The 21,977-nt window shown below is 44.4% G+C and overlaps 1 protein-coding gene across 1 annotated transcript in view; it reads left to right on the top strand.

Annotated features, from left to right (window-relative positions):
* The window catches only part of LOC110492177 (metabotropic glutamate receptor 4), a 307,909-nt gene that overhangs the window by 162,907 nt on the left and 123,025 nt on the right, over window positions 1-21,977 (top strand). The window contains exon 3 of the mRNA XM_036947131.2: window positions 21,757-21,973. Within this exon, the coding sequence (XP_036803026.2) occupies window positions 21,757-21,973 (217 nt within the window). The remainder of the gene's footprint in view (window positions 1-21,756; window positions 21,974-21,977) is intronic.

The following is a 21,977-nucleotide window of genomic DNA, read 5'->3' as shown; positions in this document are numbered from 1 at the left end:
TTGGCTCAATTGGAAATTACCTCTACATTTCTGTCGCGCAATCTGTAACGCTTCAGCGATATTCAGTGGTAGATTTCAGAGAATAGGGCCTGCATTTATCTCGAGTCGCCATTTCAAGGAATGATCTCAAACAAAGTGAATCAATCAGAAAGTCCAATTCGACATAACCGGAGGCTGAAATTGTCGTCTCTTAGCACTAATTGCAATTTTCCATTGGTTCCCATCACTTTCTGTTGTAAACAAGTGTAATATTGTCTCTGCAGTCATTCATTAATCACAAATGACATTTTTGTTCAAATCTCAGAGCAGCCTCAACCTTTATTTGTGATCATTTGGATGTTTAACGCAAGTTATAGTTCAACCTGTAATAAGATAATTAATCACAGTTGACAGTACACAAATTAATGATTGCCATTCTTTAACAAATGGAATTACACCCCCATGTAGCCAGCAGCTTTCATAAAAGGGAAGAAACAATAGGTGCCAGGCGACCTGATACATTCAATTCATCCCCGGCATTTGCATTTTTTGTTATGGCAAAGTATGAAAAATGATATCCCTATTTGTTACAAAGAGTGGGAAATGAAATGGAAACAGCCCACTCAGCCAGAATAGGAAATACATTCTTATCCTGTATTGCCTGTCTGTTCTTTCCGCTACAAGACACAGTGATACATGCAAACTCCACCAATTTAGTGTCACTGTCTCACATTGTGTGTTTGTGTGCGTGTATGTATGCATGCATTTGTGTGTGTGCATGCGTGTGTGCACGTGTGTGTGTGTTTAAATGGATGGGAAAGGCAGATGTCCACATCCCTTTTTGTTGTAGTTATGGTGGATGTTTCTAATCCCTGTCACCCTTTTTCCAATGAGACAAAAACACTTCAGCTACTATGTATACATATTCATCATGTATGCATCAGTCTGTACATACTGTATGTGTTAATTCCTCCATGTGTCCTTCCAGTTGTCACAGCCTAGTATGACACCAACTGGCATTGGCAGCATTCTGTCTGGGCTACACCTCTAAATAGGGAACAATCACATAGCTAAGACTTAGAGTTCAGTTATCTAACCAAAAAAACAGTAGGACTACTGCATACTAGTAGGACTATTGCACACAGCAGTATCCGCTTAGAAAAAAGGTGCTATCTAGAACCTAAAAGGGTTCTTCAGTTGTCCCCATAGGGGAACCCTTTGAAAGGGTTCTCCTAGAAAGGGTTCCAGGTAGAACTCGTTGGGTTCCATGAAGAACCCTCTGTGTATAGGGTTCTACGTGGAACCCCAAATGTTCTACCTGGAAACAAAAAGGGTTCTCCTATGGGAACAGCCGAAGAACACTTTTGGAATCCTTTTTTCTAAGAGTGTATACTACCTGAGCTGGTCTAAGATGAAGACTGATCAGTATCTGTAACAATAAATCAGTCCTGTAGTCTCTTTATACACACACATAGCTACAGTATGCATATTCATGGCCCAAGACTCACTTTCATGAAATATAGTAGAAGTCAGCGGATGCTTGATTAATAAGACCCTTCACCAACATATGCTACAATCGTCTGTCATCTCCCATATCCTGTGAACACGCTTGTCACACACCTGAAGCTGAGCAGCATATGTGTCAGTCACTGAACAAGGACGAGGAAGCGCTGATTTGTTCAGACATGAAACATTATTTTGGGAATCAGTCTTGTAAGTCGTCGCTATTGGTCATAGTATTTATTCCACTTGGCTCAGGTTACCCAGTTATCTTATGATGAGGGCTATGATGCTACAGAACAGAAATAGACTGTCTTCTGTAACACCCTGATCTGTTTCACCTGTCTTTGTGATTGTCTCCACCCCCCTCCAGGTGTCGCGCATCTTCCCCATCATCCCCTGTGTATTTATACCTGTGTTCTCTGTCTGTCTGTTGCCAGTTTGTCTTGTTTGTTCAAGCCTACCAGCATTTTTGTATCAGCTCCTGCTTTTCCCCGTGTCTCTTTTCTCGTCCTCCTGTTTTTCACCCCTGCCTGTCCTGACCCTGAGCCTTCCTGCCGTCCTGTATCTTTGCCCCACCTCTGGATTACCGACCTCTGCCTGACCTGACCCTGAGCCTGCCTGCCTGCCGTCCTGTACCTTTGCCCCTGTTGCTCTAATAAACATTGTTACTTCGACACGGTCTGCATCTGGGTCTTACCTGATTCCTGATTGTACGAACATGCCATGACTGACCAAGCAGACCCGGACCAGCTGCGCAACACCATCTCCTTGCAAGGAGCTCGCTCAAGGAATTGCTTCGTGGGCTGATGGAGGGGGTCCAAACGTTGGCTGAGCGCCATGACCGGGTGTTGGACATGCTGTGGGAGCAATACCGTGGGTTGTCTTGGCGTCAGCCTGCCACGGTGGTAACCCCACCGCCCCCCAGTAACTTGGTGGTTAACAGCGCCGCCCCACCGGCCACTCCACCTTTCCGGAAGCCACGGTTACCTCCCCCGGAATGCTTTCATGGAGAGCCGAGCACCTGTCGGGCCTTTTTAGCTTAGTGTGCCCTCATTTTCGAGCTTCAGCCCTCCTCCTTCCCTTCGGATCGCTGGTAGGACTCTCACTTGAACTACCGCCATATGGGGAACAGCAGCCGGCCATATGCGTAAGCCTGCAGGGGTTCGTGGGAGAGTTGAGGAAGGTTTTCGATGCCCCATTCTCCGGGAGAAAAGCTGCCCGGAAGCAAATCCAGCTCCGGCAGGATACCCGCACTATGGCCGCGGTGGATTTCCACATGTTCCTGCACAGCGTCTCGGCGGAGGTTAAGGATGAGCTTGCAGCTCGGGAGTTACCCACGGATCTTGACTCCCTCATCACTTTGACCATCTTCATCAATGGGCGATTGTGGGAACGACGGATGGAGAGGGAATTGGATGTCGCTCGCCCGTCCAGGGATTCTCTCTCGCCTCCGAGCCACCCCGGAAGTCCCCAACGGTCCCGTGGCTGAAGACACCCGAGGTTTCCCAACCTTCCTCGAGAGTCACCGAAGAAGCCCAAGGCACTGTTTCCCAAGCCCATGCAACTAGGCAGAGCTGGGCTGTCACCAGTGGAACGGCAACACAGGACCAGCACAAGGATCTGTCTGTATTGCGGGACTTTTGGTAATTTTGTTTCCTTGTGTCCGGTAAAGGGCCATGCTCACCAGGGAGTGAGTACTCGGTGGGTCTTCTGGAGAATGTTTCTGCTTCCCTTACTCGCACCCCTTTTCATGCGGAACCAGTTCAAATCTCTCCGGGTCCTCATTGACTGGGACCGATGAGAGCTTTTTGGACGCCACACTAGATTCCGAGCTGAACGTCCCCACTGAGCCGCTCTCCATTCCCATGGATGTTAGAGCACTGGACGGGCGCTGTATAGGTCAGTTCACCCATAACACCACTCCCATCAACCTACATGTGTCAGGGAATCACAGCGAGACCATTATTTTCCTACTCATCAAGTCCCCCCAGATCCCCTCTGGTTTTGGGATTCTCCTGGCTCAAGCGACACAACCCACTCATCAACTGGCCTACAGCTGCCATCATGGGCAAGAGCCACGTCCATTGTCTGAAGTCGGTGCAACCTGCCCCGGGATGTCTTCCTGGGTCCCCGGAAGTGGTTCTGGATCTCTCCGCCATCCTTGCGGAGTACCAGCATCTCCGGGAGGTGTTCAGCAAGTCCTGGACCACTTTCCTTCCACCGCACCGCCCCTATGACTGTGGGATTGACCTTCTCCCTAGCACAAGGTGGGGCGTATGTACTCGCTGTTGGGACCCGAAACCAAGGCTATGGAGGACTACATTGGGGACTCCCTAGCTACTGGATTTATCTGCCCCTCTTCCTCTTCCGCAAGGTTCTTCTTCGTGGAGAAGAAGGACAAGACCCTGCACCCATAAATTGACTACTTGGGACTCAACGACATCACTGTCAAGAGCCGTTATCCGCTACCACTCCTTCGAGCCGCTCCAGGGGGCCACTCAGCCTTCGAGCCGCTCCAGGGGGCCACTGTGTTCTCCAAGCTGGATCTACATAACGCCTATCACCTGGTGCGGATATGAGAGGGGGACGAGTGTAAGACCACCTTTCACACGGCCAGCGGCCACTACGAATATCTGGTCATGCCCTTTGGCCTCACCAACGCCCCTGCTGTGTTCCGATTTTGGTGAATGACATTCTCCATTACATGCTGAACCTGTTCGTCTTTGTCTACATTGATGACATCCTCGTCTTCTCTCGCTCCCCCCAAGAACACGTGCTCCATGTCCGGCAGGTTCTCCAGCGCCTTCTGGAGAACCAGTTGCTCATTAAGGCGGAAAAGTGAGAGTTCCATCGCTCCACCATTCCCTTTCTTGGCTACATCATCTCTGCTGGGAGTGTCCAGAAGGATCCCGAGAAGGTAAAAGTGGTGGTGGATTGGCCTCAGCCTACGTCCAGGGTGCAGCTGCAATGGTTCCTGGGTTTCGCCAACTTTTATCATCACTTTATCCGGGGTTACAGCACCCTGGCCTCCCCCTGTCTACCCTCACCTCTACCAAGGTTCCGTTCACGTTCCGGAACCTTAAATACCGCTTCACCCCGGCTCCAATCCTGGTTCATCCGGGACCTTTCCAGTCAGTTGTTGATGGAGGCCAATGCTTCGGATGTCGGATTGGGGGCTGTTTTGTCCCAATGTTCTGCCCTGGACCTTAAGCTGCATCCCTGCGCCGCCTTCTCCCACTGCCTCACCACCACAGAGAGGAATTACGATGTGGGGAATCAGGAGCATCTCGAGGTGAAGATGGCATTGGAAGAATGGAGGCACTGGCTCAAAGGGGCCCAACATCCGTTTATAGTGTGGACCGACCACAAAAACCTGGAGTATCTCTGCACCGCCAAGCGTCTCAACTCCAGGCAGGCAAGATGGGCCCTGCTGTTTACCCAGTATAACTTTCCCCTCTCCTACCGGCCGGGGTCCAAGAACGTCAAGCCGGATACCCGTCTCAATGCTATAACCCCACGGCTACCACCCCGGAGCCCGAGACCATCTTTCCCACCTCGTGCCTGGCGACGGTACTCAGCTGGGGAAACAGGTACGGGTGATGCAGCGGTCCCAGCCGAACTCTGGGGGGGGCCAGGTATCCGGATGTTTGTGCCTGACTCTGTCGGCTCTGCAGTCCTGGAGTGGGCCCATTCCTCCACCCTGGCCTTCATGCGACAATGCTTTTGGTGGCCTACCATGGTTCCGGACGTCGCCACCTTTGTCACTGCCTGCATGTTCTGTGCACATACCATGCAGGCAGTGACAAAGACCCCTTGACAAGCTCTGACTGGCCTCGTCCAACCTCTGCCCGGCCTCGTCCAACCTCTGCCCATCCCTCATCGCCCCTGGTCCCACATCTCCCTGGACTTTGTCACGGGTCTCCGCCCATCTGATGGCAACACCGTCTTCCGGATCCATGGACTTCCGGTGGACATTGTCTCCGACCGCAGCCCTCAGTTCTCATCCCGGTTCTGGAAAGCGCTCTGCACCCTCATTGGGTCGTCCGCTGGGTTCCACCCCCAGTCCAACGGCCAGTCATAGCAAGCCAACCAGGACCTCGAGACCACCCTGCGCTGCCTGGTCTCTGCCAAACCCACCACCTGGAGCCAGCAGCTGGTCTGGGTGAAATAGGCCCGCAACACCCTTCCCTGCTCTGCCATGGGCCTATCACCATTTGAGTGTTCCCTGGAGTATGAGCAGGAAGAGGAGGTCAGCACACCTTCTGGACAGATATTTGTCCGCCGCTGTCGTCGTATCTGTAGGAGAGCACGGTCGGCCCTCCTCAAGACCACCTCCAGGTATCGACAACAAGCGGATCGCCATCGGACCCTGGCTCCTCGGTATCGTCTCGGGCAGAAGGTATGGCTGTCCACCCCGATATCTGCCCCTCCGGGTGGAATCCCACAAGCTCTCCCCCCGGTTTATTGGCCTGTTCCCATCTCTAGAATTATTAGTTCCTCTGCTGTTCATCTTCTGGTGCCCCATACCCTTCGGATACACCCCACCTTTCATGTGTCCCAAGTCAAGGTAAGCTTTTGGTTTTACAAATGTATTGCCACCGGGGCCTGCCGGTGTAACTGCTTACTGACTATACACTGTAACGTTACTGCATGATTTAGCGGGTTTACTAACGCGTTAGTTATATTGGCTATGCTGACTATGACGTTACTTTAGCTAATATGGTGACAACAATCTAGTGGTTTGGCTTGGAAAGTTATTTTTTCCGCCTGTCACATACAGCTTATGTGTTGTGCATTGACGTCCACAAGCGAAGGGAAGAGGTGAACAGAGCAGAGTGCATAACGTAGATGCTAGAAGGAATACAACGCCGCTGCGATGAAACTGTAAACGGTGTTCAGGGGTGTATGCATTCTATCAATTCTGTGGAAAAAGATTTATTTAACAAAAGCAAACGGAAAAAAACGGGGATAAACTTACACGCAACTGTAGGACTAATGATTACACCCGATATCGGCTAGAGTGTGCAAGGCAGTATTGAATGTCGCTGTCTGTCCATGTGTCACTGTCTGTCACATCAAATTTGTCTCTCGACCAGTGTGCACATACGTTGTAAATTTTCATTCATAGGCAAGGTTGTAGCAACCTCATGATGGGTATAGGGGAAATTCGAGTATCATGTAGTAGCCTAAACCTATCGCTGTTACATTTAACTGGGTGAATAAAATATGAATGACAGTCATCCAACCAATATGCTGTAATAGATATAAGGTCACACTCATATTTTTTTTTGTCCTCCCTCATCTGAAATGGCACTGACCGCCACTGATGGGGATATATTTATGCAGGTGATCCTAAATGGTGCAATGCACAGTAGTGATTAACTGACATTTCATTGGCTCTTAAAGTGGGATAAGAGTTACATAGTTGAGGTAGTCTACACTCTTAGAAGAAAGGTGCTATCTAGAGCCTAAATATTGTCATTTGGCTGTCCCCATAGGAGAACCCGTTGAATGAACCCTTTTTGGTTCCAGGGACAATTATTTTGGGTTCCATGTAGAAACCTTTCCATAGAGGGTTCTACATGGAACCCAAAATGGTTCTACCTGGAACAAAAAGGGTTATTTTTAACGGGTTCTCCTATTCGGGACAGCTGAAGAACCCGTTTGAAAACCTTTTTTCTTAGAGTGTAGTGTGGTGTGACATCAAACAGTACCTGAGAGGACACTGCCTCAAAAATCGCTTTATGTAATACCATTGTATTATATTATTATATAACCATTGTGTCATTGTATATATTACTGTATATCACCTTGAATACAATGTGGCAGGGTATACAGTGCATTCAGAAAGTATTGAGACCATTTGACTTTTTAACATTTTGTTATGTTACAGCCTTACTCTAAAATAGATTAAATACATGTTTTTCCTCATCAATCTACACACAATACCCTGTAATTATGAAGTTTGTATAGGTTTTTTAACATTTTTGCAAATTTATTACAAATAAAAACAGAAATACCTTATTTACATAAGTATTCAGACTATTACACTTGAAATTGAGCTCAGGTGAATCGTGTTTCCCTTGATCATCCTTGAGATGTTTCTACAACTTGACAACTTGATTGGAGTCCACCTTCGGTAAATTCAATTGACTGGACATGATTTGGAAAGGCACACACCTGTCTATATAAGGTCCCACAGTTGACAGTTCATGTCAGAGCAAAACCCAAGCCATGAGGTCGAAGGGAGTGTCACGTCTGGAGGAAACCTGGCACCATCCCTACGGTGAAGTATGGTGGCGGCAGCATCATGCTGTGGGGATGTTTTTCAGTGTCAGGGACTAAGAGACTAGTCAGGATCGAGGCAAAGATGAATGGAGCAAAGTACAGCAAGATCCTTGATGAAAACCTGCTCCAGAGTGCTCAGGACCTCCAGACTGGGGACAAGGTTCACCTTCCAACTGGACAACGTCCCTAAGCACACAGCCAAGACAACACAGGAGTAGCTTCGGGACAAGCCTCTGAATGTTCATGAGTGGCCCAGCCAGAGCCCGGACTTGAACCCGATCCAACATCTCTGGAGATACCTGAAAATAGCTGTGCAGCGATGCTCCCCTCCAACCTGACCGCGCTTGAGAGGATCTGCAGAGAAGAATGGGAGAAACTCCCCATATGCAGGTGTGCCAGGCTTCTAGCGTCATACCCAAGAAGACTCATGGCTGTAATTGCTGCCATAGGTGTTTCAACAAAGTACTGAGTAAAAGGTCTGAATACTTATGTAAATGTGATATTTCAGTTGTTTATTTGTAAAACATTTTCAAAAAAATATTAAAACCTGTTTTTTGATTTGCCATTATGGGGTATTGTTTGTAGATTGATGAGGGAAAAAAACAATTTCATCCATTTTAGAATAAGTCTGTAACATAACAAAATGTGGAAAAAGTCAAGGGGTCTGAATACAGCTAGCAACAGGAGGCTAGCAAAAAAATTGGCGAACTTCATGGTCAGAGATATTCTTTTCTTAGACTTTTAATAAAAAATTGTATAGGTCATAACTCACCCAGTTTACACCGCAATGGGCTTTAGAGAAAGTACACAATAAATGTCAGCGATAGGTATAAAATAAATAGATGCCATATACCTGGGCGTTTGACATTTTCACAACTCCATAAGTGGAAAGGGAACTGTTCACAAGGTGTCCCTTTTAATAGTATGCAGTGTAAAACCTTTTCTCAAGTCCTTCGCTTTCCAGGCAGAACACCTATTAATTATAGACTGAAAGCCAAGAGCTGCAAATGATCCAGTTACAGGGACTTGTCCCCTTTGGGCCCCCAAGCCTCACCATATTCATTATAAGTAAACACAATGGAAATATCCCGGTGTGGTTTTTCATATGACTTAGTGGATTGGTTCCAGTAGTTCACAGGATTATACAGTACTAATAGCAGTTACTGTCTCAGTTGGGGAAATTGGTTTGTGGCATTTAGTCAGGGTAGGGTCAAGCCAAAGAGTCTACTGGTTGAAGTAAAATCCTTCTGTGATTTAGCAGTATAACCAGGATGGACAACGCCAGTAGTTCAGGCTGGAGAAATTTGTATTAACATTCCTCTAATAACCTGAGACAGAGCAAACATCGCATTTTATGACCAAGATATTGCTGCTTGGAGGATTGCAAAAATTTGTTGACACTTCATTGCCACTGTAGAACAACCCTCTTCTCCTTCCTTTCAAAAGCATCCCTTACTGTGTGTCATTCAAACACCAGGGGATGGGAGACCTTGAATCCCACCTAGTAACTAGCTACCTCTCCTTGGTGCATTCTTATTTTAATGGAGGCGTCTGCTCCGTGTCTGAAGGTATCTGAAGGTTCTTGCATGTTTTTTTATTTATTTATTTTATTTAACCTTTATTTAACCAGGTAGGCAAGTTGAGAACAAGTTCTCATTTACAATTGCAACCTGGCCAAGATAAAGCAAAGCAGTTCGACACATACACCAACACAGAGTTACACATGGAGTAAAACAAACATACAGTCAATAATACAGTAGAAAAATAAGTCAATATACAATGTGAGCAAATGAGGTGAGATAAGGGAGGTAAAGGCAAAAAAAGGCCATGGTGGCGAAGTAAATACAATATAGCAAGTAAAACACTGGAATGGTAGATTTGCCGTGGAAGAATGTGCAAAGTAGAGATACAAATAATGGGGTGCAAAGGAGCAAAATAAATAAATACAATAGGGGAAGAGGTAGTTGTTTGGGCTAAATTATAGATGGGCTATGTACAGGTGCAGTAATCTGTGAGCTTCTCTGATAGCTGGTGCTTAAAGCTAGTGAGGGAGATGAGTGTTTCCAGTTTCAGAGATTTTTGTAGTTCATTCCAGTCATTGGCAGCAGAGAACTGGAAGGAGAGGGGGCCAAAGGAATAATTGGTTTTGGGGGTGACCAGAGAGATATACTTGCTGGAGTGCATGCTACAGGTGGGTGCTGAGCTGAGATAAGGGGGACTTTACCTAGCAGGGTCTTGTAGATGACCTGGAGCCAATGGGTTTGGCGACGAGTATGAAGCGAGGGCCAGCTAACGAGAGCATACAGGTCGCAGTGGTGGGTAGTATATGGGACTTTGGTGACAAAACGGATGGCAATGTGATAGACTGCATCCAATTTATTGAGTAGGGTATTGGAGGCTATTTTGTAAATGACATCGCCGAAGTCGAGGATCGGTAGGATGGTGAGTTTTACGAGGGTATGTTTGGCAGCATTAGTGAAGGATGCTGCGAAATAGGAAGCCAATTCTAGATTCAACTTTGGATTGGAGATGTTTGATGTGAGTCTGGAAGGAGAGTTTACAGTCTAACCAGTAGAGGCGGATCAGAGAATCACCGGCAGCAAGAGCGACATCATTTATTTATACAGAGAAGAGAGTCGGCCCAAGAATTGAACCCTATGGCACCCCCATATAGAGACTGCCAGAGGCCCGTACAACAGGTCCTCCGATTTGACACACTGAACTCTATCAGAGAAGTAGTTGGTGAACCAGGCGAGGCAATCATTTGAGAAACCAAGGCTATCGAGTCTGCCGATGAGGATGTGGTGATTGACAGAGTCGAAAGCCTTGGCCAGGTCAATGAATATGACTGCACAGTATTGTTTCTTATCAATGGCGGTTAAGATATCATTTAGGACCTTGAGTGTGGCTGAGGTGCACCCATGACCAGCTCTGAAACCAGATTGCATAGCGGAGAAGGTGCGGTGGGATTCAAAATGGTCGGTAATCTGTTTGTTGACTTGGCTTTTGAAGACCTTAGAAAGGCAGAGTAGGATAGATATAGGTCTGTAGCAGTTTGGGTCAAGAGTGTCCCCCCCCTTTGAAGAGGGGGATGACCGCAGCTGCTTTCCAATCTTTGGGAATGTTGTAGCAGGGATCATCAACTAGATTCAGCCACGGGTTGATATTTTCATTAGCGGATGCTCAGGCGACTGGAACATAATTACAAATATTTTGTAGACTGCAAATTGACCACAAGAAGCCCAAACTGATTTCATATTTGAATAAAGCATAATAATTTCAAATCTTGCTTACTTTCGTATACAATCACATATATCTCCTTATTATGGGTGGAAATACTTTGGAACAGATTTCCAAAATTAAAATCACTTGGAGCTGATTTGCCAGAGTGTTTTTACAGTGTTTAATGCCCCCCCACAAAAAATTAAGAAAATCAGTGTGGGCGCCAATTGGGGAACCCTGATGTATAGCCTGAGCCCGGGGACTGAGGAGGCTGCAGCGTGTGGTGTTCAGCTCAGCAGGGCCCCTCTGAGAGCTGGCTGAGAGCAGAATGACTTGCCGTGACAGGGTTTGCCAATAACTGAACCTGACAGACAGGTGTGAAGCCCCCTAACGCCAAATAAGAATCTAGCCCATTACATTGGCGACTGCAGCCCCCTACTGGGCGCTTGACAGCCTGAGGGATGAGGTGGAACTGTCGTGTTGTTGTGCTATAGGGTGTGTGGGGGCGTCTGACAGAATCCCTATGTGCCTCTATACCACGACAAAGAGAGCCACAGACATAGCCTTTCCTGGGTATCAGACTCAGATGGTCGTTTTACCACATCTCATATCAAGGATATATAGCGACAACAGTAAAGCACAATTCCTTGGATAGACAGCCACACTGGCAGACTGGTAGCTAACTTCACCAGTCTCAGACATCCATGTCCAATAGACATTAATCACTCCAAGTCATAAACCTGCTCTATTTATTTCACTGCCTGTCAGACAAACAGACTTGACTGTTCGAAATATTCACCAAGCAAATTAGAGTTTCAGTGCCAGCCCGAATGCTTTTGATTTTTCTTTGCCAGCCACACAGTGCAGATGTACGGTATAATGTTTCTGTAGGTTTCAAATGAGCATTATTACTTCAGCATTGATGTTGTGCCAAATGAACTCATTGCATTTTTTAAAAGCCACAGTTATTTAAAGCAAGCAAATTGAACATTAAAACTGCATAAAACCATCTGCTTGAGACTCCATCACTGTAATTTCTCCCACAATGGATGGGGAGGGATGAGGAAGGGTTTAGGGGAGCGGTGGGGTAATGGGGTTCATTTCTAAATTCTGGTCACGTTCATAACAAGTCTGTGGGAAAGGTCAGTTTTCAGTGTTGAGATCAGGTTTAGGTTAAGGCTAGGTTGAAGATAACAAAGGTTAAGACAAGAGGATTCTAATATCCCATAAAGCTTTGCAGCAATGAGGAAGAATTCTAAACAATGGCACCAGCAATGCTAGTTTAGTAACAATCATTTTGTTTATTTTAAAACGCTTCCTCATGGAATTATTAGCTTGTCCTAACCTGGCTATCTTCAACCTAGGGTCAGGGAACACCTGGCAATCTTCAACCTAGGGTCAGGGAACACCTGGCTATCTTCAACCTAGGGTCAGGGAACACCTGGCTATCTTCAACCTAGGGTCAGGGAACACCTGGCTATCTTCAACCTAGGGTCAGGGAACACCTGCCTCTTGAGGGCAAAAAACGTTGCTGGTTTAGTACTAGAGAAAGTGGATGGGGATGCTGTATCCCCCAAATGAAAACCAAAATATAGGTTTCAGGTATCTGTCCTTGATCTTGATAGAAATTCCAAGCCACATTGGTACACCAGGCAGTGCCTTTGCTTTTAGATGGACAAGGCATTCTCTGGGCAATATGTATATGTTGTACAATATTCTATCCGAACAAAGGTTTCTCTAGTTTGTCTATACTCATTTTCTCTCATGGGTCAGAGAGGAGCTTGGCTGGGGGAGTTGAATTCCTTGAGTCAAAACGTGGAAGTATACAGTATGTGTTCTATTACTGAGAACATCACGCTTCAATACTTTCACTGTACTCCAGAGAGGGAGAGAGAAAGAGAAATCTAACAAACAAAAAACATGATAAGCTCAGCCTGTCCTGCTTCTTGACAGGATGCTGAAATTCAGTAATTGTTACAGGAGTAAAAATCCCTCAGGTGAAAAATGAAACATTACACAGAGTCCCTAAATATCTACAGCCACTTTATCTGGCATATATATTTATAAGGGTTGTCATGGCAGAACCACCATACATTGCTTGAAAAAAATCAACAAAAACATACATGTATTTTCATATTTAGCTAATAAAAGCATTTAACTTATTGTCATTGTCCACCTCCAACTCTTATTAGGGAGTCCATTTGCTATTACCAGATTTAAGAAGCATCCCAAAACTTTAATCCTATGTTTCATAGTCTCGGTAATACTTGATTTGGATAATCCCATACACCTTTAGTCAAAGTTTTCAGCCATTTTCTCCACAATTGAAGAGCTAAGAACTGTTATTTTATGGAGGAACAATGGAAGCGAGTCTTGCAGGTAGAGTACAGTGAAGCGGGATGTCAGCAGGGATCCTGTTTGATTTGTTATCTGTGTTTTAGACAAGCTCCCCTGGGATGAAAACCTGAGTGAGCCTCGTGGGTGGGACACCAAACACTCCATGTGTGACAGGAACAGTCCATTGTCGTTTTTGATATACTGCTGTATGTTATATATTTCTTTCCTTTCTTTCAAAGGAACATAAAACCACAGGTAAAAAAAAACACATGAGGACAAGAACAAGAATCCCAAACCTAGGGAAATACAAGTGCAGTACAATGTAATCACATCCTTTGTAACTTTAGAGAAGCTCTGTTGGATGTAGGTGAAATACTTTGATGAGTTAAATGCAAGGGAAATAGTGAATATTCAAGTGCTCTAAAATAAGACATTGTTAGCAGCTTCCAAATACAGTTTAGCAGCCCCTTTAATGATGTTCAGGTAGGAGGCAGAGCAGAACATAGACCCTCCCCATGACTTCAAAGCCAGAACAAAAATATGAGGCCAGCACACATATTTTTTCCTTACAAAAGGAGACAGGAAACAGTTTCACTTAACCTCAAAGTAGACAAAAGTGGAGCAAAGTTTGGCGTGAGGACAGATTCCATGAATCTGTGTCCAGCAGGATAGTTTCACCACCCTGTCCTTCTGTGACCCCTCAGTCAGAGCCAGCTGTTTAAGTCTGATGACCTCTGTCGGTTCCTGTGGAGCCCTCTGGACATGTGCCAGAGACCACAGACACGACTGAAGCCTCAGTGTCCCCATGAGCTTTCCAATTATGAGACACACAGAGTGGCCAGAGAGACACGCAGTAGCCTGTTCAGGCAGCGAGGAAGACTTGGCCTGTTGTCAGGATAGACCAAGGAGTTGAGGTGACAGGACTATGGACCATTCCCAACTGACTCATCTCGTGTTGTATAATCAGTCATTACACATCAAGCACAATGCACTGTGCATTGTAAGACATCCACCTACATGGATGAGCTAATGGTATTCTCCTCGCATAAGTAGAGTTGTGACACATCTTTGCTCTAACATTCTAAGGACTAAGATTATGTCCCTTATTTAAACATTTTTTATGTAAAGAGACATTACGATACTTAAATAGTGCCTTACTTTGCATGTGGCACTCGAAATGTGAGGTGCTGCATGTTGTTCATTTGCATAATTTAACAGATACATCAGCGCGGGTGGAAGAGGAGGAGGAGGGGGAGAGAGGAGGACTGACGTGGGTGTAAGGGGCTGCAGGCACTGGGCACAGCTGGTTTGTACTCCAATAGTGGCTGCGGGGGTGAACATACTAGTGTCAGGATCAATGGGAGCTGCAACTGAACACATCAAAGCCAACCACAGTGTGAGGCAGGGAGAGGAGAGGGAGAGGGGAGGAGGATAGCTCTGCAGCAGACTGCTTTCAGACCGCAGTAGAATGACGCATGCTGGTGGAATACTGTACTGTAGTTGCAGGTACAGTATGAGTAAGGTTTCGTCCAGGTTAACTCTTCTCCTGTGATGCAGAGTTTTAGCCCCCGAGGAGCCTCTGATCTACAGACTTGCAAAATGCATTAGTTCATTCCGGAACATATTACGCAGAGCTGAACTCACCAACATGCGTCATAGCTCACACATATCACTCTCCCAAGGTAACCACCCCTCACCCTGTTTCAAATAAATTATTCAGTATAGGCTATATGTGCAGGAAAATGAACTCTGAACAATGGCTATTACAGCTCAGTGTGAACAGACTCATAGTGGTACTGTAGCTTCAGTATCCAAAGATGGGACTTCTGTTTACATTTTAGAATATGACCAGATTTATACATCTATCAGTATATTTTACTGCTACTGTGTAAACTTGCATTCCTAATAACCACAAAATAAATATACAAACCATTCTGCCTTAAAACATCCTTAGGAGTCTATTGTCACACACATGCATCAATCTAAGTAACATAAAAAAATCCCCGTCAGTTTAAGGTAGAAATATCTGCATCCGCCTAAGTCGGCCTTCTGCGTCTGCGGTGGAAGGTGGCCAAGCTACAGCGGTGTTTGTCAGACCATGAGACATTCCCAAAAATAGGTCTTCTCACTAAAACTTCTGTCGCGTCTGAACGGTTTGGCCTACAATCTAATATGGCCACTATGGATAGATGAGACTCACACGATGGTGTCCTCTGTTTTGCTCTGACCTCCACAAGCCCCACAGGTCTCGTCTGAAGTCGGCACCGCCAATGTGCCTACTTCTGTCTGAACCAGGGCATAAAATGAACTCCTGCCACCGGACAGATGCAAGTAGATTTTGGTATTGGAGGGTAAGAATGCTTACTTCACCAGCCACAGTGGCGGATGGTCAATTTGCAGGTCTCTACAGTGCGAGCATTACGTTCACATTTGTGAATAAAAATACAGTCAAAAGTTAAGTATGAGGATATGAATTGCAATTTCTAGCAGAAAAATGCTGAAGTAGCTATTTTGTTTCATAGCTGCTAATCACACAAATAAATCTGAATCCTACATCCCACCTTGTACAGCAACAGCTTTGCTCACTGTGAGTGAAGCGCTGGTAGATTGATTTTTGGAGGCGCTGGCACAGCCATAAAAGTGGGTCTAATTTACTTAAGTCAGCAAAGTTATACTTTCCTTGTGTTTCTTGTCTATTTACAATGTTTTGTTCAGAAGCTCCGTTGTTTTTCAATGTTAGTTTAAATCTGCAGCTTCAACTGATAGCGAAGAGACTCTGTAGACGCTGTCTACTACTTTTAACATCCCAAATCTCACACACACACAGATACCACCTGACATGACTCCAGTGGCCCCATTACTAGGGTAACCTCCCGCCCTTAAAAGGGGTAGCTGAAATGTTTTCTCATCTGATATTTTGATTAAAAGACTCAGGTAACAAATATTTGTATTAAATTGAGCAATGCACCACATTACTTCTTACTAATACATTCTTGTTTTAGAAACATTACAGAGCATGGTCATCAGTTTTTTGCTGTAATTATGGTGAGAAATTATCTTGGCTGGTAAAAAATCTGAGTGGCTGCTACTGTGGCTGATGGAACAAAAAGTACATTTTAGGCTCTGGTGAGATTCTCACACACCAGTGTTAGGGGACTCATCTGAAGGTAACCCGGTACCTTTTCAAAAATGTATGGAGGTAGTTTTTGTGCCAATAAAAAGGGGTTAAATACACTTCAAATTAGTGGATTAGTCTATTTCAGCAACACCTGTTTCTGACAGGTGTATAAAATTGAGCACACAGCCATGCAATCTCCATAGACAAAGATTGGCAGTATAATGGCCTTACTGAAGAGCTCAGTGATTTTTAATGTGGCGGTGTCATAAGATGTTACCTTTCCAACTTGACTGGCCTGCACAGAGCCCTGACCTCAACCACATCGAACACCTTTATGATGAATTGGAACACCGACTGCGAGTCAAGCCTAATCGCCCAACATCAGTGCCTAATGCTCTAATGGCTGAATGGAAGCAAGTCCACGCAGTGATGTTCCAACATTTAGTGGATTGCCTTCCCAGAAGAGTGGAGGCTGTTATAGCAGCAAAGGGGGGACCAACTCCATATTAATGCCCATGATTTTGGAATGAGATGTTAGAAGAGCAGGTGTCCACATACTTTTGGCCATGTAGTGTGTGTCCAAAAAACACATATTTCCTGAGCTTTCTTATATCTCCTAGATAAAGGAAAAACACTTCAAAACCGTATTCCTTATTTTTTTTACTGTATCTTTTGCCATTTATGAATGTGTTATTCAATGCATTTATATAGTCTATATAGTAAAGGCTAAATTCAACATGTGTTCAAATAATTGTTTTATTTTGGCGGGATTCCTACAGGAGTCTGACAATTCTAAATCAAATAGCTAAATTATCCATGGCATGACCTTCTTAAAACAATTCCATAGTCACCCCCTCAAAGGCTCAGACTTTTAGAGGTTAAAACATTCTGAAAACTTACTTAAGTCAACATCTGTCTCTCCAGATCCATCGGTCTCTTCCTGGTGATTCTTCAAGGTGACAGCATATGCCAATAACCCTGGAGGCTGTAGCTGTAGCCTAGTGACAGAAAACATTTGGAGAGAGATCAGGCCAATTTCACTAAACTGTCAGTCATATCTAAGATGTCTGTATCAGGGTCATACAGCAGTCATGATCTTCCTTCAAATAACCAGGATCACATCCAAACGTATTTTGATTTGTTTAACACTTTTTTGGTTCCCAAATACTATTGCAATATGTAATTGTATAGATCCCCCCCCCCCCCCCCCATCACTATTGAGTAGTAAATTGTTTTAACTGACTTGCCTAGATAAATAAAGGTTCAATTAAAAATGTTTAAAAAATAATATTGCTATTTATCTTATGGAGTCAGATAAACATTATGATAGGATAATTGCTTTGTCTTATTATGAGTAGCATGTGATGTATATACTATATAATATACTGTATATACACATATCAAATATTACTGCCCACTAGAGCTTTTCACTGTCTAGTAGTGTAATTTATAACCTACAGGGACCTGGGGCCAATCAAAGTGCATCAGCATAAGAAGAGGTGTCTTTGTATTTTATGTTGTAACATGAAACTCATTATTGAGTGTCATAAAATCTGCTCAGTTAAATCCCAAAGTGTGCAGGGAAGAAGCTCCGGAAAGATCACTGACCATCATAAATCTGAAATTACTTGAGCAAGCAGGAATAGAGATTACTTATCAAGTGGGAAAAGTGTTCAGCACTTGAGGCAGTCTTTAAGACTTCCGCACTGGCACTACAACAGTACATTCAGCAGAGTGAATCCAGATCTATTATGACAGTAGATTTTTGGCACAAACACAAATAATATGGAAACCTTTTGACTTATTATTTAATACATACATTGAAAAAAATGAATTATAGGACTGGTTGACGAGATCAATAGTGGACCCAGGGTCTTGTCAGTGGGGTGAGAAGCATCAAGAGGTACGCAGGATTCGATTGCAAAATGGTGGTATTTATTTACAGGTGCAGAAAGTGAAGATGGATCCAAAATATGTACAAGATGTTGAGGAACACTGACATATACTTTCAAAACAACAAACAATAATCTAAATGGTAAATATACAGAAGCTTCGACTGGCTTCTAAGGCAATGCACCTTCAAACTAGACGGAGCAACTTTAACTTAGACAGATCATCAATAATCCCTCAGTTGAGAGCCCAGAGGAAACATGTCACTCCTTCCTAAACTCTCCCGAAATGAGAAACCTGAAAAGGTTAGAAGACCACCTAAACAGGTATTTCATCAATGTAACATTTAGAATTCCCATCACAATTAATACTTATCAAATGTCATCATATCAATGGCCAACACATTTCCCAATATCAGGACATATTATAACATAAAGATAACATAGAATAAATGTATTAGGAAAACTGACCACGTGCATGCTGGGTAACCATGTGGCTTCACCAGCTCTCACTCTCCAAATCAGTCCACAAACAATCCACTGTGGTGAGTAGGCTACAGTTTGGTGAGACAATATAACTTTAAACTCTAACAAACAAGGTTAACATTTCTACTCGCTTGTGATATTTTGTATAACTGTGGGACTTAGTGATAGGATATGCTTGAAAATGCTTGCATGAAAACTAAACAACTACAGTATGTTTTGGACACAGTGCCCTTAGCTCCCGTTTGACAAGCACTTCTGTCCCGGCAACGGCATGGGACGTCTACCTAGTAGCCAATGTCAGGGTGAAGCAATAGTACACCCATCATTAGTACTTTTAATTAAAAATAATACACTTGTCAGTTTTATAACTGAAAATGTACAATTATCTCTGTAAAACGAAAAGTGACGTACGACTCAGAGTCATCCTCTGGCTTCAAAACTCCAAACTGTCTGACCTATAGCAGAGCGCTTTCAACGCACCCACTCCTTTCCACACGACCACTACTTTCCTTTCAACGCACCCACTCCTTTCCACATGACCACTACTTTCCTTTCAACGCACCCACTCCTTTCTACACGACCACTACTTTCCTTTCAACGCACCCACTCCTTTCCACACGTCCACTACTTTCCTTTCAACGCACCCACTCCTTTCCACACGTTCACTACTTTCCTTTCAACGCACCCACTCCTTTCCACACGACCACTACTTTCCTTTCAACGCACCCACTCCTTTCCACACGTCCACTACTTTCCTTTCGACACACCCACTCCTTTCCACACGCCCACTAATTTGCTTTTGACACACCCACTCATTTCCACAAGCCCACTCATTTCCTTGACACACCCACTCCTTTCCACAGGCCCACTAATTTCCTTGACACACCCACTCCTTTCCACACACCCACTACTTTCCACACGCTCACTACTTTCCTCCACAAGCCCACTAATTTCCTTGACACACATACTCCTTTCCACACTCCCACTAATTTGGTTGACACACCCACTCCTTTCCACAAGCCTGCTACTTTCCTTGACATACCCACTCCTTTCCACTCGCCCACTATTTCTTTTTGACACACCCACTCCTTTCCACACACCCACTATTTCCTTTTTGACACACCCTCTCTTTTCCACATGCCCACTATTTTCTTTTCTACACACCCACACCTTTCCACAAGCCCTTGATACACCCACTCCTTTCCACAAGCCCTTGACACACCCACTCTTTTCCACATGCCCATTATTTTCCTTTCAACACACCCACTTGCCCATACTTCGGTCACCATATTGGGCTGCAGCTACCCCCTTTTCGATTCCCTGGGACATTTCGATAAAAAATGTAATAATAATCAGACAGACAAATCATGAGATTGGGTAGACAGGGCATAAAATGCAGGCTGGAATTGTGGTCCTGTTAAGCTAGAGCAACAAGTGAATACTGCACCTCTGATGCACCTCCCATTTCTGACTCATCCTCTGTCCCAACTGACGGCAGAACTTCTACAGACGTATAAGCTGGAGCATTGGTACATTGTGGAAGGCAACTCGTCTAGAGAGACTACGTGCTCCACGGTGCACATCATTTCAAGGAGACATAAAGGGAATATGTTTGTAAAATATGTTATCAAGGATGCACATTTTACTCTGAATTGTATTCTTGTAGACAAATATACATCACCAAAACTATACAGTTTATGTTATTACCATATTCTTGTTCTCTCCACCAAAAAAACTAAAAACAATGTTGCTCTTGTGAATGCCGGGAATACACAAGACTGCCTTGTCAAGTTACTTTAAAATGTGTTATCACAGGCCCTGGAACAAAGGCCCTTGTCTGTTAACACTTTTCACCCCCAAATGAATCACTTCTAGTCTGTGAGAATCTAATTTAAATGAGCTTATTATAGCTTTGGTGCTACTTGATTGGCTTGAGGGCAGCTTGAAGTGGAATAACACTTTGTCTACAACATCTCAACTTTGAGGTTTAATCTCAGTGTTGTCTTGACACTCTTGAGAAATGCTGTGCTTATTTTTGCAGAGGACTACAGTATATGACATCATAGCGTGTGCACATAGATGTGGGAGTGAGCAGACAGAGAAATTTTTGTTCATTTTTGAAATAGTAGCATTCAAATCTCCTTAGGTGTCAATATTTCCATTCAACTCTCCTTAGGTGTCAATATTTCCATTAAACTCTCCTTAGGTGTCAATATTTCAGTGTACAGAAGTGTAATACCACAGGTGATTACTCCAGTAACCATTATTCTGAGGTTTACCCTATGGAGTAAAAATCCAGGTTCTCACCTCCGTCCTGATGTCTCATTTACTCATCAGTCACCTGAATGAACAGAAAATCATACCTCGTCATTGAAAATGCTATTTGAAACTATTCCCATATAAAATGTATAAACCCAAAACATAATATTTCATTAAATAGACCAAGCATGCATGTGGAACCCAAAATGTATCTCTATGTTGCATAATTTGGCCATGGTGTAGCATGGTGTAGGCTTGAACATAGCATTTTATTTGAGGACTATCTCTCACCATGACATCTGCATATCCACATAAAGGGTCAAGTGCCATTCAATCTCCATTAGTGTTTGCATTGCACAGAGATATAATCCTTTAACAGCAAACAACCGATTCCGCTTTCAAGCCAGTAACTCTTAGGTAAATGAAAGTGCAACACTATGCTTAACACACAAAAGCATAGCATCTGTGTTAACTGGTTGGTTTTTCATTTACCATTTGATAGTATTGATCAGCATCCAAGAGATGAGAGGGTTGGTTAATGAAACAATCCTGATAGTTCATAAATGTTTGACACTTGAGATGTACTAACTTCCATCATTCCTTCCAGCATATATCGATAATATAAAGTGGAACTACAGTATGTGCTCACACCATGTCCTCTTGTTCTCTCCTCAGATCCCCCAGGTGAGTTATGCCTCCACGGCTCCGGAGCTGAGCGATAACACGCGCTATGACTTCTTCTCCCGCGTCGTGCCTCCGGACACCTACCAGGCACAGGCAATGGTGGACATAGTCAAAGCCATGAGCTGGAATTATGTCTCCACAGTAGCATCGGAGGGCAACTATGGAGAGAGTGGTGTGGACGCCTTCATACAGAAGTCCCGCGAAGACGGTGA

The sequence above is a fragment of the Oncorhynchus mykiss genome, chromosome 16 (genome assembly GCF_057628025.1).
Source record: "Oncorhynchus mykiss isolate SJ-2025 chromosome 16, ASM5762802v1, whole genome shotgun sequence".
In the NCBI taxonomy this organism is placed as follows: Eukaryota; Metazoa; Chordata; class Actinopteri; order Salmoniformes; family Salmonidae; genus Oncorhynchus; species Oncorhynchus mykiss.
The sequence above is the reverse complement of the archived record's forward strand: the minus strand, read 5'-3'. Positions and strand labels throughout refer to the sequence as shown.